The following is a 14,366-nucleotide window of genomic DNA, read 5'->3' on the forward strand; positions in this document are numbered from 1 at the left end:
AAAGTCCCCAGTTTAACCAGGACACCTTGGAGCAGGGGGGGATGATGTCTCCAAACCTGACTGGCTCTTCATTTGCATGAAATGCACTGTAAACACAAATTATTTTCTGGCTCAGGGAGGAAAAAGTGACACATTTGCTTTCGAATCTGTCACTCCGGAGGGCTCTTCTCGCTCGGGATTTTAATCTGCCCACGGTGACAAGTTAATAACAGTAAATAATGGAAAGCTTGACATGCATTTAAATAATATTTCAAAACTTCCTAAATCCTCAAAGGCTTTGCTGCTGAATGTGGATTAGCACAATCTTATTATCTGGATCCCTGTGGGGGAGCAGCATCTCTGGGCTCCCCCAGTTCATGGAGAGACAGGTCCATACCCCTGTCGTCCAACAGAAGTCCCAGGAGCTGTAAAATAACCTCATTCCAGGCCATTTGGATAACACCAGGAGATTCCAAGATATTCCCAGGCTCCAGTTTCCCTTTCAGCATCTGCAGTTATCTTTCCTGGCAAAAGAGCCCCAGTGGCACAAATACAGTGTTCCTGTATTTCCTGAATTTCTGGGGAAGCCCTGGGAGCCAAAACACCCCCCAGACTCCCACATCTTGCCTGTTCTTCAGGTGATTAATCCCGTTATCAGGGATGAGGTGGAACAGAAAACAAGCACTGATCCGAGGATCAGGGGGTGCAATTAGGGAAGTGATTAGGGAAAAATGAGGGAATGGGGAAAGATCCAATTGAGGCCTTCAAGGAAGGGCTTGGTGTTGGGACAGCATCTCCAAGGACACAGTTTTCCACTTCTTCTGACTTGTTGAAGCTGTTGATTCCTTAGGATCCACCTCCAGGTGAATTCAGGAAGGAAAGATCAATGCTGAGCTGGTTTGGGGTGACCCCTGTGCAAGGCCAAGCTGCTCGTGGACTTTCTCTATCTGTAAAAGGCAAATTCATAAACCCCAGAGATGTTTGTTTGGCTCTTTGCTCTCAGCTCAGTGGGGGACACTTTCAGCTCTCTGGGTGACACTTTTCTGATCTGTTTTTGTCCCTTGGGGAGTTTTTTCCTCCATTTTCTGCAGCCTCCTCTGGGCAAACACTTTTCCCTTCCCAGTGTGGGACAAAATGGTCCCTAATTTGTGTTACAACCCTTTGCTCTCATCCCCATTTATCTTCCCCTAATGTTCCCACTTTCTAGGCTGTTTAAGAAATCCATTAGGACCCAGAAGGATGATTAATAGTATTTTTCAGCTCCAAAAACCTGTGCAAGTGTTTCCAGCTGATGGATGGGGCAGGTGGGACTGGTTATTTATTGACTCTTTGATGTAAGAAATGGTCTTGCACTGCTCATTTGCAGCCTCAAAATTGTGAGGAAGAGCCCTGAGGCTCAAGATGGTCTTGTCCTTCTCCATCCATCTATAATCTGTATCTAAACTTTGGGAGTTTTTGTGGATGAGAAGCTGGACATGAACCAAAATGAGCACCTGAAAGCCCAAAAATCCCCCATGGGCATCAGATGAGGGGGAATTCTGCCCCTCTGCCCCCTCAGGTGAGACCCCACCTGCAGAGCTGCTCCAGTCCTGGAATCTCCAACATCAGAAGGATTTGGAGCTGCTGGAGAGTCCAGAGGAGGCCCCGGAGCTGCTCCAAGGGCTGGAGCCCCTCTGCTCTGGAGCCAGGCTGGGAGAGCTGGGGGGGTTCACCTGGAGAGGAGAAGGATCCAGGGAGAGCTGAGAGCCCCTTCCAGGGCCTGCAGGGGCTCCAAGAGCTGGAGAGGGACTGGGGACAAGGGATGGAGGGACAGGACACAGGGAATGGCTTCCCACTGCCAGAGAGCAGGGTTGGATGGGATATTGGGAAGGAATTGTTGGCTGTGAGAGTGGGGAGGGGCTGGACTGGAATTCCCAGAGAAGCTGTGGCTGCCCCTGGATCTCTGGAAGTGTCCAAGGTCAGGTTGGAGCAACGTGGCCCGTGGAAGGTGTCCCTGCCCATGGCAGGGGCTGGCACTGGATGATCTCCAAGGTCCCTTCCCACCCAACCCATCCCATGTTCTTGCCCATCTCTGGCAGCTCCAGCTCCATCCCACCAGCAGCACTGGGGGTCTCAGACCCTCCTCAGCTGCAGCCCAGAGGCAGCTGAAAGACTTGGGTTTAACCTGTCACTGGAATGGATTTAAATGCCAGGGAGTGGGGGGAGATGGGATTTTGGGAAGGGATTCTTCTCTGGGAGGGTGGGGAGGGGCTGGGATGGGATTCCCAGAGAAGCTGTGGCTGCCCCTGGATCCCTGAAAGTGTCCAAGGTCAGGTTGGAGCAACCTGGGCTAGTGGAAGGTGTCCCTGCCCATGGCAATGGGTGGCACTGGATGGGCCTTAAATTCCCTTTCCACCCAAACCATTCCATGTTTCCTTGGTCTGGGGCTTGTAGGGAATAAATCTGGTTCCTCCAGGTCATTGCTCAGGGTGGGGAAAGGGGTGGCACAGGAGGTGCAGTTTGTGTTGAAAACACTCCAATTGCCCCATTTCCTCCTCAGTGTCTGGGCTGCAAATCCCTCCTGGCCATGAATTATCCTGATGTTTTCAGCCCCTGCAGTGAAGCCCCATCGGGTGAAATCAAAGCAAATTGCTTGATATCCAGCTCTGATGAAAATCCTCCCCCTTCCTCACCACCCTCCTGAAGATTTAAAGCCTAATATTTAATTCCCTGCCAGCCAGCAGGGAAATTGGAATGACCTGTGTGACACCAGGCTTGCAGGAATGTCCTGTTTTCAGCGAGGGCTGGCCCTGGATATCTCTGCAACACTCCTGGTGATGTTCAATGAATCCACATCCCTCTGGCTGGGAAGAGGGAATTTGGAGATGGATTTGGCTGATAATGACTGTAGTGAGGCTGTTGGTTGGGTGGAAGATCCTCCCCTGTCCTGGGCACTGGTAGGACACCCAAAATCCTGGGGCAGTTCTGGCCCTTCATGACAAGACATTGAGGGGCTGGAGGTGTCCAGGAAGGGGAACGGAGCTGGGGAAGGGGCTGGAGCAGCAGGAGCAGCTGAGGGAGCTGGGGGGGCTCAGCCTGGAGAAAAGGAGGCTCAGGGGGGACCTTCTGGCTCTGCAACCCCCTGACAGGAGGGGGGAGCTGGGGGGGGTCGGGCTCTGCTCCCAGGGAACAAGGGACAGGAGGAGAGGGAACGGCCTCAGGCTGTGCCAGGGGAGGGTCAGGCTGGATATTGGGGAAATTCCTTCCTGGAAAGGGCTGTCCAGCCCTGGCACAGTGTTGGAGTCCCCATCCCTGAGGGAATTTAACACCCCTGTGGATGTGGCACTTGGGGACATGGGTCAGTGGTGCCTTGGCAGTGAACTCAGTGACCTTGGAGGGCTTTTCCAACCCAAAGGAGCCTATGGATCTACCCCATGACCCAAGGACTCAGTGTCCCAACCTCCCTGAGAGAGGAGGTGGCTCCATGGGATGGAATTTCTTCCTGGAAAGGCTTTGGCAGGGGCTACCCAGGGAGGTTTGGGGTCCCCACCCCTGGAGGTGTCCAAGGCAGACCTGGCCGTGGCACTCAGAGCTCTGGGCTGGGGGACAAGGTGGGGATGGGGCACAGGCTGGACTGGGTGACCTTGGAGGGCTTTTCCAACCTCGAGGATTCCCTGATTCTGTGTTAAGGAAACTTTCCAGCCACGCTGGTAAATCCACCCAGTTTCCAAGAGTCACCAGAGCCAAATTCCTGCTGAAGCACAAAACTCACAATGAACAGCTTTGAGCCACAAAACTCTCTGTATAATAGAGATAAATATAAGATATAGAGAACAACTGAACTCTTTTTATTGATTCTTCCCAAGTGCTTGCTCTCAGGTGACCCCCTTGTGCCCCCCAGCTCCAGGGCACTGGGGGAGGTGCCACTTCCAGTCAGGATAAAAGAGCCTTTTCCCCCCCAGCTTCCCTGGCCCCACACAAACAGTCAGCCTCTGCCTGAGCCCTTCATCCTTTAACATGATCCAAAGGCAGGTTTCCTGCTAAAACACAGCCTTTGGGCCTGGCAATGGGCTGCTCCATGAAATTCCCAGCCCAGAAACAACCCTTGGGAGTCAGGCTGAGTGAGCAGAGCTCAGTTACAGAGTTGGAAAGTCCAGTGGGATCCAGTTCAAAGAGGAGCCCTAAAGGGGCTCCAGGAGAGCTGGAGGGGGACTTGGGACAAGGGATGGAGGACAAGGGGGAATGGCTTCCCACTGCCACAGGGCAGGGATAGGTGGGATATTGGGAAAGAATTGTTGGCTGTGAGGGTGTGGAGGAGCTGGGATGGAATTGTCAGAGAAGCTGTGGCTGCCCCTGGATCCCTGGAAGTGTCCAAGGTGAGGTTGGACAAGGTTTGGAGCAACCTGGGCTAGTGGAAGGTGTCCCTGCCCATGGCAGGGGGTGGCACTGGATGGGCTTTGGGGTCCCTTCCAACCCAAACCATTCCATGCCTGGCAATTTTCCCAGCCCCAAGAGCAGGAGGGTGCTCCAACAGGGGCCCAATATTTTAGGGAACCTCCTTGGAGAAGCTCAAATCCCCTGATTCTTGAACATGATCCAAAGGTGGGTTTCCTGCTAAAACACAGCATTTTGGGGCTGGCATTGGGCTGCTCCATGAAATTCCCGGCCCAGAGACAGCCCTTGGGAGTCAGGATGAGTGAGCAGGTTGCAGAGTTGGAAAGTCCAGCGGGATTTGTGTGACCACAAAGTGGTTTTGACCCTCCCATTTTGCAGGTGGTGGGGCTGGTGATGGCCTGGCTCTACTGGCAGAAGCTCAATGAGATCTACTCCAAGCTGGACACCGTGGACTTCAGGATCCTGGAGCTGCGGGATCTCAGCTTCGGGGCTGTGGATCTGAGCGGCGCCGGCTGGTGCTGGTGCCTGCCCAGGGAAGGGGGGTACATCCCTGTCAACCCTGGGGACGAGGAGGAAGAGGAGCAGGAGGGAGGCAGCACATCCCGCAGCAAAGTGTGAGGAGCTGGAGGACTCAGAAAGCTCCGGGGGAGGCAGCGGGTGTCAAGCGTGGAAATAGCGCGATTTATCTTCTCAGGTTCTGGAGGTGCTCTGGGGAGAACGGAGCACTGGAAGGTTCAAAAACCTACCATGTGGGCACGGGAGCTCCCCAGGGTCCTCCTGCTTGGCCTTTTGAAGTGTTTGTGCAGCTCCTGGTTGGGGTTTGGGGTTTTTTTTTTTATAAAATAAATGTGAATTCTCTCGTGTTTTGCAAAGTTGTTTCCACTCACCACTCACTGGTTGGGCTGTTGGGGAGGGAGTGGCACCTTCAATGTGCTCGGGGGGGTCTTTAGTGTAGGATTATCCCAGTTTCCTGAGAAATCGTGGCTTTCTGAGAGCTCCCCAGATGTGCCCAACTCCAGGAAAGCGGAACAGAAGGAAAGAACTGAGCAGCTTTCTCTGCAGAGCCTTCCCAAAGGGCTTTTCCAGGAATTCCAGGGAAGCACAGCTTCCATCTCCTGATCACAGTGGCTGTTTGGGCAGGGAGGAAAACACCCCTTTCTGAGGGTTTCTGGCTCTTCTCCATGAACTGTGGCTTCAGTTTTTATTCCCAGGCAAGGAAAAGGACGTTCACATGTTTAAATGTTTAAATTTGGAAACTGAGGACGGTTTTCCGTGTGGTGCCCCTGGGATGGAGGTGATTCCTCTGCTGGAGACCAACCCCCAGTGCCCAGGTAAGGAATTTCCTTTACCAATATTCCTTTTTCAGCCCAGTTCCCTCCTGTATCTCTTGGGGTGTGGGAATTCAAAAGCCAGGGAATGTTGTCCAACCTTGGCTGGGGGAGTTGGGAAATGGGCTCGGAGGGGGAAGGCTTAAACTGAGGACTTGGAGGTGTGTTTTTACCCAAAAAAACCCAGAGAAACCTCCTGCTGAGGGTAACCCACCCATGGTAAAGCCTCCCAGAAAGCAGCCAGGAGCCAAATGCAAGGGAATAAACTTGGATCAGGGACCTGTTTTCTCTCCAAATGCGCCCAAATCCTGTGGATCCCCCGCAGGGACTGTAATCATCCCATTTACCGTGAGAGGAATCATCCCAAAAGTGAAAGGAGAAGGGGAAAACTCCATTTTCCGAAGAGTGAAGGAAGCACTGGGTTTATTCTCATATCTTTTTATTAATAAGGATATTTTGGAAGTTGTTTTTATGTCCGTGGATGCCCGAGCAGGGAAGGGGGGGAGCTGCTGTTGAACTGCCGGGCTCTGTCTCCCTCTTGTGACCATTCCCAGGCTCCACTTTTTAATTAAATGGGAAAAATTCCCAGCACAGGCCTGGAAAAAACCACTTTTGGAACTGTTTTTTCCTGTCGGGAGATGAGCAGGAGATTACTGGTGGCTATTATTATTTTATTTTTACTATTATGATTATTACTATTGTTATTACTATTATTATCAATATTCTCATTTTCATCATGTAATCACTATTATTATAATCACCATTATTATTATCATAAATTATTAGAATTATAATAATGTAGCATTATTAGATTAATCTAGTAATATTGATATTAATATTATTAATATTAGTACAAACATTATCATAACCATAATTATAATTATTATTATTGTATCATCATAATTTATTAATATAGTAATAATTTAGCATTTTATAATAATACATTAAATTAATAATATTAATGTCACTATAAGAATCACAATTATAATAATCATTATTATTGATGTTATTGTCATTTATTAGAATACTTTATTAGAATAATTTTTTATCATCATTGTTGTCATCATAATCATCACTATTATTGTTATGATCATCATTATGATTGTTATTATGATCATAATTATCAGTATAGGAATTTAGCATTATTATAATAATCTATTATTATTATCCTCATTATTGGCATCATATTCATAATCACTGTTATTATCATCATTATTATTATCAGAATTTATTAGTATTATAATAATGTAGCACCTGTATATTAATCTAGTGATATTTGTATTATTAATATTAATATAATCATCATGACTATCATTATAATTATAACCATTATTGTTATTATTACCATACTTTAGTAATATCATAATGATTTAGCATTGAGAGGAGGATCTTGGGAGCGCGCAGAGGTTTGCCAGTCCAATTTGGGGATGAGAGGGGGGGTCTGACGGGCCGTGGGGTCTCAGTGGGGAGGAAGCCTGTGTACCCCTAGGAGGCTGAGAGCTGGCAATGGTACATGCCACAGGCAGGGTCTCCCATGCCAGACAGGTCAGAACCGTAGGGTCAGATATAATATGGCCATGGGCAGGGTGGGCTCACTAGCCCTCTGGCAACCATCCTAGGAGAAGGACAACTCTGATCCCAAACCCAGGCAGATGGAGCTCGCTTAGCCCTGTAAGGTCATCCATCTAAGAGAAGGTCACTCTAATCAAACCTACGTCCTCAGGACCTCACTGCCACCATCCAAGCTTGCTCAGCCCTGGCAGATGAACCTCAGCATTAAAGGGTGGGTTCAGTTCTGCACATACTGCATCTCACCTAAAAATCCACTGCGCAGGCTTGAAGGCTTTACCCACATGCAGAAAGCCCTGTAGCGTCGGGCAAGGGTCGAAACGGCAGGTGAAAGATGCACAGACCCAACCCTGCATGCAGGAGGTTCAGGATATTGGTCATTTGAGACTGACCGGAGATGAGTCTCTTGGGGCAGCACCCTGAACGACCAAGCAGCCTTTCCAAGGACAGCACTGCTTGCTCCACTCGGAGAGGGGCCTAGAAAAGGTGGCCTAAACAAAGCTCATCTCCACTTTCACCCGGTTGGTTAACCATGGCCAACAGGCATCTTCTTCCAGTGCGGTCACACAAAGATCAAAAGACAAAGGCACACACCTGCCTCCAAAGGTGTACCTAAATTAACTCTAGCATGTTGGAACTCAGAACCATGCTCGATTCTGCAGATAGCGGACGTCCTGAGCGTCGGTCTGCCCTAATTGCCCATGAACTGGCTCGTCTCAACATCGACATTGCCGCTCTCAGTGAAGTTCACCTTCACGAGGAAGGCAGCCTCAGAGAACATGGTGCTGGTTACACACTCTTTTGGTCAGGCAAGCCCAGAACCGAAAAACACCTCTCAGGAGTCGGCTTCATGATCAAAAACTCTATTCTTCCCAAACTCGAAAATCTGCCGACAGGTCACTCTGACCGCATTATCTCCCTATGCCTTCCACTCCACAACAACCAACACGTCGCCCTCTTTAGTATATACACCCCAACCCTCCAAGCTGACCCTGCCAAAAAAGATAAATTTTACCCTGACCTGCACCACCTTACCCAAAAGGTGCCTGCAGATGATAAGATCATTATCCTTGGTGATTTCAACGCCAGAGTAGGAAAGAACTTTGAAACCTGGAAAGGAGTATTAGGCAAGCATGGTGTTGGAAACTGCAATGATAATGGTTGCCTTCTGCTAGAATTCTGTGCAGAGCAACAGCTCACCATCACTAATACTATCTTCCAACAGAAAAATAGTCTGAAGACAACCTGGATGCACCCTAGATCTAAGCATTGGCACCTCATTGATTATGTCCTGGTGCGACAGAGAGATGTCCGCGATGTCCACCATACCCGTGTGATGCCCAGTGCAGAATGCCAAACAGACCATCGGCTGGTGCGCTGTAAACTCAACTTCAATCTCAAATTCAAACCTAAAAGGGGCAGTATTCCAAGGAGGAGACTCCAAGTTAACAGTCTCCAATCAGCCACGGTGAGAGAGAAATTCCAGGCTAACCTTCAAACTAGGCTCGAAAACCATTCCACAGATTCTACAGATTCCTCTCCTGAAGCAACTTGGCACCATATTAAAAACAGCATCCTGCAGTCCTCTGAAGAAACCTTAGGGTTCTCCTTCAAGAAGAACAAGGACTGGTTTGATGAAAACCATCAAGAGATCCAGGAATTGTTGCAGAAGAAGAGATCTGCTCACCAAGCACATCTTGCTCAGCCTTCCTGTCACATAAGAAAAGCAGCTTTTCATCTCGCATGCAGCAGCTCCAACAGAAACTCCGTGACATCCAGAACAAGTGGTGGATCGATCCAGCTGTAAAAACTCAATTATGCACAGATAGAGGTGATCACAGAGGATTCTATGAGGCCTTGAAAACAGCATACAGGCCTACATACCAGGTACAAAGCCCTCTACTCAGCACTGATGGTCAAACACTTCTGACAGATAAAACCTCCATTCTGAATCGATGGTCTGAGCACTTTCAGACTCTTTTCAGTACCAACCGTGTAGTCCAAGACTCAGCAATTCAGTCCATCATGCAACAACAGGGCTCCTGCTCATGGAATTTTGCTTTCCTTCCTTCTCCTCCCTCTCTCCATGAGGGGTTTAATAAAACCTTAAGAAATCCGAGCTGAGAAATTCAAATAAATTCCAATAAATTTCCATGGAATTGGAGGGAAGAAAGTGAATTCCCTTTATTTTCCCTTTATTCACAAGACAAGAAGCATCAACACCTGGATTGCCTTTTCCTTGAGCCCAGCACGGGATGGGAGCAGGTCTCAGGTCTCATCCCAGGATTAATCCTGGGTTTGGGGCACAGTGAGTGATGGGGAGAAGCTGATTCTCCATCAGCTGGGACACTCAGATCCACGATTCCCACGGACAATTGGGCTGTGAGTGCCTGGGAAGTGTGAAAGGTGGATTTAAGCAAGAGCAGGAAAATGAAAATTCACTTTGGAAAAGGTTTTCTCAACATCCAAACATGCTCATTACTCCAAATAAAGGGGATGCCAAAGACATTCCCGAATTCCCATGAAATCTTGTAGGCTCTGCTGCCTCAGTCCAGACCTGGCTTTGGTCTAGACCAGGCCTTGCTCTAAACCTGACCTTGCTCCAGACTTGACCTTGGTCCAGACCTGGCCTTGGTCCTAGACCTGACCTTGCTCTAAACCCGTCCTTGCTCCAGACCAGACTTCGATCCTAGACCTGACATTGCTGCAGACCTGACCTTTCTCCAAACCTGACCCTGCTCCAGACCTGTCCTTACTCCAGACCTAAACTTGCTCCAGACCTGTCCTTGCCTCAGACCCAACCTTTCTCCAGGCCTGACCTTGCTCCAGACCCGACTGTGCCCCAGACCTGACCTTTCTCCAGACCTGGCCTTGCTCTAGACCTGACCCTGCTCCACATGGAAGAGCAAATCAAACAAAACAGGAGCTGGGAAGAAAACAGGAGCAGGAATAAAGCACCAAACAGGCTTTGCTTTGATTTTTCCAAGACTCTGGATCATGCCATTGAATAACCCCCCGGAGGTGAGAGAAAAGGCCCGAGTTCAGATGATTTCAAGCTCAAAATCTGATTTTCCCAGTCCTTTTTTCTTGCCTGACAACGAGCCCAGCTCTGCTGAGGAGCCAGGAGCTGTTCCATGTGGATTTATTGACATCCCTGTTAAAAGGCCCAAGGGAGGCGAGGAAGCCAAGCGTGGAATGGGAGCAGAGCTCAGGAAGCTGAGCTGGGAGCGCTCCTGTGGCCCAGAGTTTGCTCTTCGTGGCATTGAATTTACACATGATCAGCACTGTGAAAGCAAAACATGGAATTGCAAAAGAATTCCGTGTGATAAACTCTACCCTAAACTGCATTTGGTGCCCCAGGGACTGGTCCTGTTGTTCCCAGGGCTTTTAGGAGCATCTCAGGGATGGTGATGCCCCCCTGCACTTCCCTGAGGCATTTCCTCCTTAAAATCATGAAATTGCACAGAGAAAAGACATAAAAGCAGTTCCCTTCCAAAATCCCTCAGAACTGAGCCAAAATGGATGGACAAAAAGCCCCCGACAGCCCCAGAAGACACAAATCCTGCAGGCTGGGGAGGGACAGCTTGGATTTTCCACGTCCCGGTGGTGTGACAGCCCCAGTCCAGCCCTGTGCAGGGCAGGATCTCTGCTGGTTTGATGTTCCAGCCTCTCCCGAGGTCTCTTTGCATCCCATGATGCTTCTCTGCCCCCAAAAGTCGATCAGTGTTGCCCAAAATACATTTTGACCCGGGAGCTGCGGAGCGTTTCCAGTTGGGCGTCGATAGGATGGTGGGAAGAGCAGCTTCATCCCAAGGCAATCTGGGCTCCCACTCCCACCAGCACCCCTGACTTTCCTCTGCAGCTCCATCCTCCCTCTGAACATCTCCTTTGAGAGCTCAAGGTGAGTTTCTTAAGGGGGAAACTTGGTTTTGTGGAACTGGGAGCTGGGGGGGGGTAGAACTGGGTTTAACTGGGAGAGGTGACAGCTCTTTTCTTTCCCTCCTCTTGTTTCAGCTCCACTTAGAGTCAGGTTTTCCAATAGTTCTATTCCGTGTTATGCTTGTGTTTGGATGCAGGGAGTTGGGGGGGGGGGGAATCTTTATGTGTAAAATATAAGAGGGGAAAAAACCCTGGTTTTATTGCTCTCATAAATCAACCATAATTAACCAGGATATTTCATTTCTCAGTGGATCTATCAAAGGGTTTAGCCATTGGGTTATTTTTGCTGCCCAGCAGAGATGGGGTAAAACTCTGACCAGCCAAACTAGACTGCAAAAAAAGTCCTATTTCATTGCAATATTATCCCATTTGGAGGGTCCTTTAGCCCCATCCGTCATCCCCAACCTGCCACTGAAGGAATCTTGGGGGGTTGTGAAACTTCGTCTCTTGGAAAGTCATTTTTGGAGCAAAAATATTTCTACCTGAAGCTGGGGGGTAGGGGAGGGTATTTTACTGCTTTTCCTGCCACCACCAGCTTTCTAAAACCCTCAGAATTATCCCAATAATGTTATTTTCAGGAAGCCAAGGCTCATGGCTGCTGTTGATACACCCAGACTTGGGGCACAGTTGCCCATCCAGAGGAGTTTGTCCCTAAAATAAACTGGTTCCTTAAAAAAAAGTGTCAGGGGAAAAAAAAAAATCCCAAATCTTTTAAATCAAGAGGTGCCTTTAAATATCAACTGTGTTAAGGCTGGAACGTTTATTGGGATAAAGATGGTCTTTGCCTGGGGGAAAACGGGTCGATAAATCAGGAACCAAAGCAGAGCCAACCTGGGCACCCCGGGGTCCTTCCAGCTTTTTAGGGGCACACCCTGCTTGCTTGATGTTTTGAACCTCTTTGGCTTGAGTTGGGGTTTTTTTTCCCTGCAATAGATGGATAATGGTGCGATTTTGCCATGGATTCCAGGAGCTGGAACGGGGGACACGGAGAGGCTGGTTCTGATCACTCTCAAAGTGACTTTGGGAGGCATCGACCGGGCTGCCAGGAATAGTAACCGTTCTGCCGCCCCAGTCAAGTGTGAAAGGCAATCACTGGAGGTCAGATAATTAGGGGAGTAATTAACAGCCGGGACAAAATGCGAAGGAACTCTTGGGGGGATAAAGCGGCAGGTCGGAAGGAAGGGATCTGGAAGTGTAGGGTGTAAAATCTGTGCTCAGGAGATGAGGAAGCAAAGTCTGCGTCTGCAAAACCCCTTTTAGCTGTGAAAAATCCCTTTTATCTGGGCAGGTCCCCCCCCAAAAAAATTAAATGAGTGTTTATTGCCAGCAAATAACCCCTGTGAACTGATGTCGTGTCCACAACTGTGGCAGCAAATCTCCATAAATATTCCTTGCACTTCACTCCCCCTCTGCTTTGAGCAGCAGAAATTGGAGCCTGGAGACAAAATTCATCCCGGTTTTCTTGAACCTGGGGAGAGTGGAGGTGGAGCACAGGCAGGGCTGGCACGGGCAGGACTGGCACAGGCAGGGCTGAGCTCACCGAGGGAGGACATTCCAGAGGGTCCCCTGTGCTTCCACAGGGAAGTCCCCGCTCTCCCGGCCGGGAAGGATCCTGTCATTCCACACGTGGATTCCCGGAGTGGGGAGCACCTGCCAGGTGTGCAAAGAGGCTCTTCCCTGCCCAGCATCCCTGAAAACCTCTCTCCTCTCTCCTTGCCGGGCTCAGCTCTCCCGGAGCAGCGGGAACATGCTGGAGGATGAGGACGGGATGAGCGAGAGGGGGCTCAGCAGCTCCAGGAGGAGATACGAGGATGAGGAAGGTGAGTGAAACCTTGGGAATGCCCCCAAAGGCAGCAGGGGCTTCCCTGCCGGCTGATTCATCGGGACATCCCATGGAATAAATTCCTGAGAGCCTTAAGCCTGGTGGGAAGATGGGAAACACCTTCCTGACTTTTTTAACTGGAACTTTTTTTGTAACTGGAAGTGAGACATCCCAGATCTGCTTTTTAAAGCTTTTCCCCTTCCCCAGATCCCTCTGGATCATCCCATGGAATAAACTTTAGGCCTGGTGGGAAGATGGGAAACATCTCCCCGGGTTTGTTTAACTGGAAGGTTTTAACTGGAAAGTGAACTTTTTCCTTTTTTTAAACTGGAAATGAGAAATCCCAGATCTGCTTTTTAAACCTGTTCCCCTCTCTAGATCCAGCACATCCCATGGAATAAATTCCTGTGTGCCCTAAGCCTGCTAGGAAGATGGAAAACGTCTCCCTGGCTTTTTTAACTGGAAGGTTTTAACTGGAAGTTTTAACCAGAAAGTGAACTTTTCTTTTTTAATGGGAAGTGAGAAATCCCAGATCTGCTATTTTTTTTTCCCAGATGTGCTCTCAATCCAGCACATCCCATGCACAACATGTGTGCATTGAAGCCTGTGTGCTTTAATCCTGGCAGGAAGATGGGAACCATCTCCCTGGCTTTTTATAATGGAAGTTTTTTAACTGGAAAATGAACCTTTTTTTAACTGGAGAGAACTTTTTTTTTAAACTGGAAGCTTTTAAAAAATTTTTCTTCATTCTCTGGCACATCCCATGGAATGAACTGTGTGCTTTAATCCTGGTGGGAAGATGGGAAACATCTCCTTGGCTTTTTAAATTGGAAGTTTTTTAACTGGAAAGAGAACTTTTCTCTTTTTTTTAACTGGAAAGTGAACTTTTTTACCTGGAAGTGAAACATTCCAGACCTGCTTTTTCAAGCTTTTCTCCCTCTCTAAATCTGGCACATCCCATGCACAACATGGAGCAAAACTCCTGTGTGCTTTAAGCCTGGTGGGAAGATGGGAAACATCTCCCTGGCTTTGTAAACTGGAAGTTTTTTTACCGTGGAAAGCGAACTTTTCCTTTTTTTGTAACCAGAAATGAGAAATCCCAGTTCTGTTTTTCCCCCCCCTCCTCCTCTCTGGATTTCCTTTCAACTGCAAGCTTTTAAAGTTTTTTCTTCATTCTCTAGATCCAGCCCATCCCACGGAATAAACTCCTGATGGGAAGCTGGGAAACACCTCCCCGGCTTTTTTTTTTTTTTTTTTTTTAACTGGGAGTTTTTAAACCGGAAGCTTTAACTAGAAAGTAATTATTTTATTGGTGGTGGTGGCGGCGGTGTTTTGCTGTTGTAAGACATCCCAGA

The 14,366-nt window shown here is 48.7% G+C and overlaps 2 protein-coding genes across 4 annotated transcripts in view; both read left to right on the top strand.

Moving 5' to 3' along the window:
* LOC127481990 (tetraspanin-15-like) overlaps positions 1–5,419 on the top strand; it is a 42,651-nt gene extending 37,232 nt beyond the window's left edge. The window contains exon 7 of one of the 3 annotated variants that reach the window (XM_051811919.1): positions 4,732–5,419. In XM_051811919.1, coding sequence (XP_051667879.1) covers positions 4,732–4,971 — 240 coding nt within the window. In that variant the 3' untranslated portion in view covers positions 4,972–5,419. The remainder of the gene's footprint in view (positions 1–4,731) is intronic. The other 2 variants (XM_051811918.1, XM_051811917.1) reach the window with 2 other exon arrangements.
* A 7,237-nt stretch (positions 5,420–12,656) lies between these two features.
* Positions 12,657–14,366, top strand: part of SLC4A5 (solute carrier family 4 member 5) — a 39,619-nt gene continuing 37,909 nt past the window's right edge. The window contains exon 1 of the mRNA XM_051811958.1: positions 12,657–13,009. Coding sequence (XP_051667918.1) covers positions 12,937–13,009 — 73 coding nt within the window. The 5' untranslated portion in view covers positions 12,657–12,936. The remainder of the gene's footprint in view (positions 13,010–14,366) is intronic.

Source organism: Manacus candei, unplaced genomic scaffold, assembly GCF_025592945.1.
Source record: "Manacus candei isolate 608988 ecotype Guabito, Panama unplaced genomic scaffold, ASM2559294v1 h1tg000084l, whole genome shotgun sequence".
Taxonomy (NCBI): Eukaryota; Metazoa; Chordata; class Aves; order Passeriformes; family Pipridae; genus Manacus; species Manacus candei.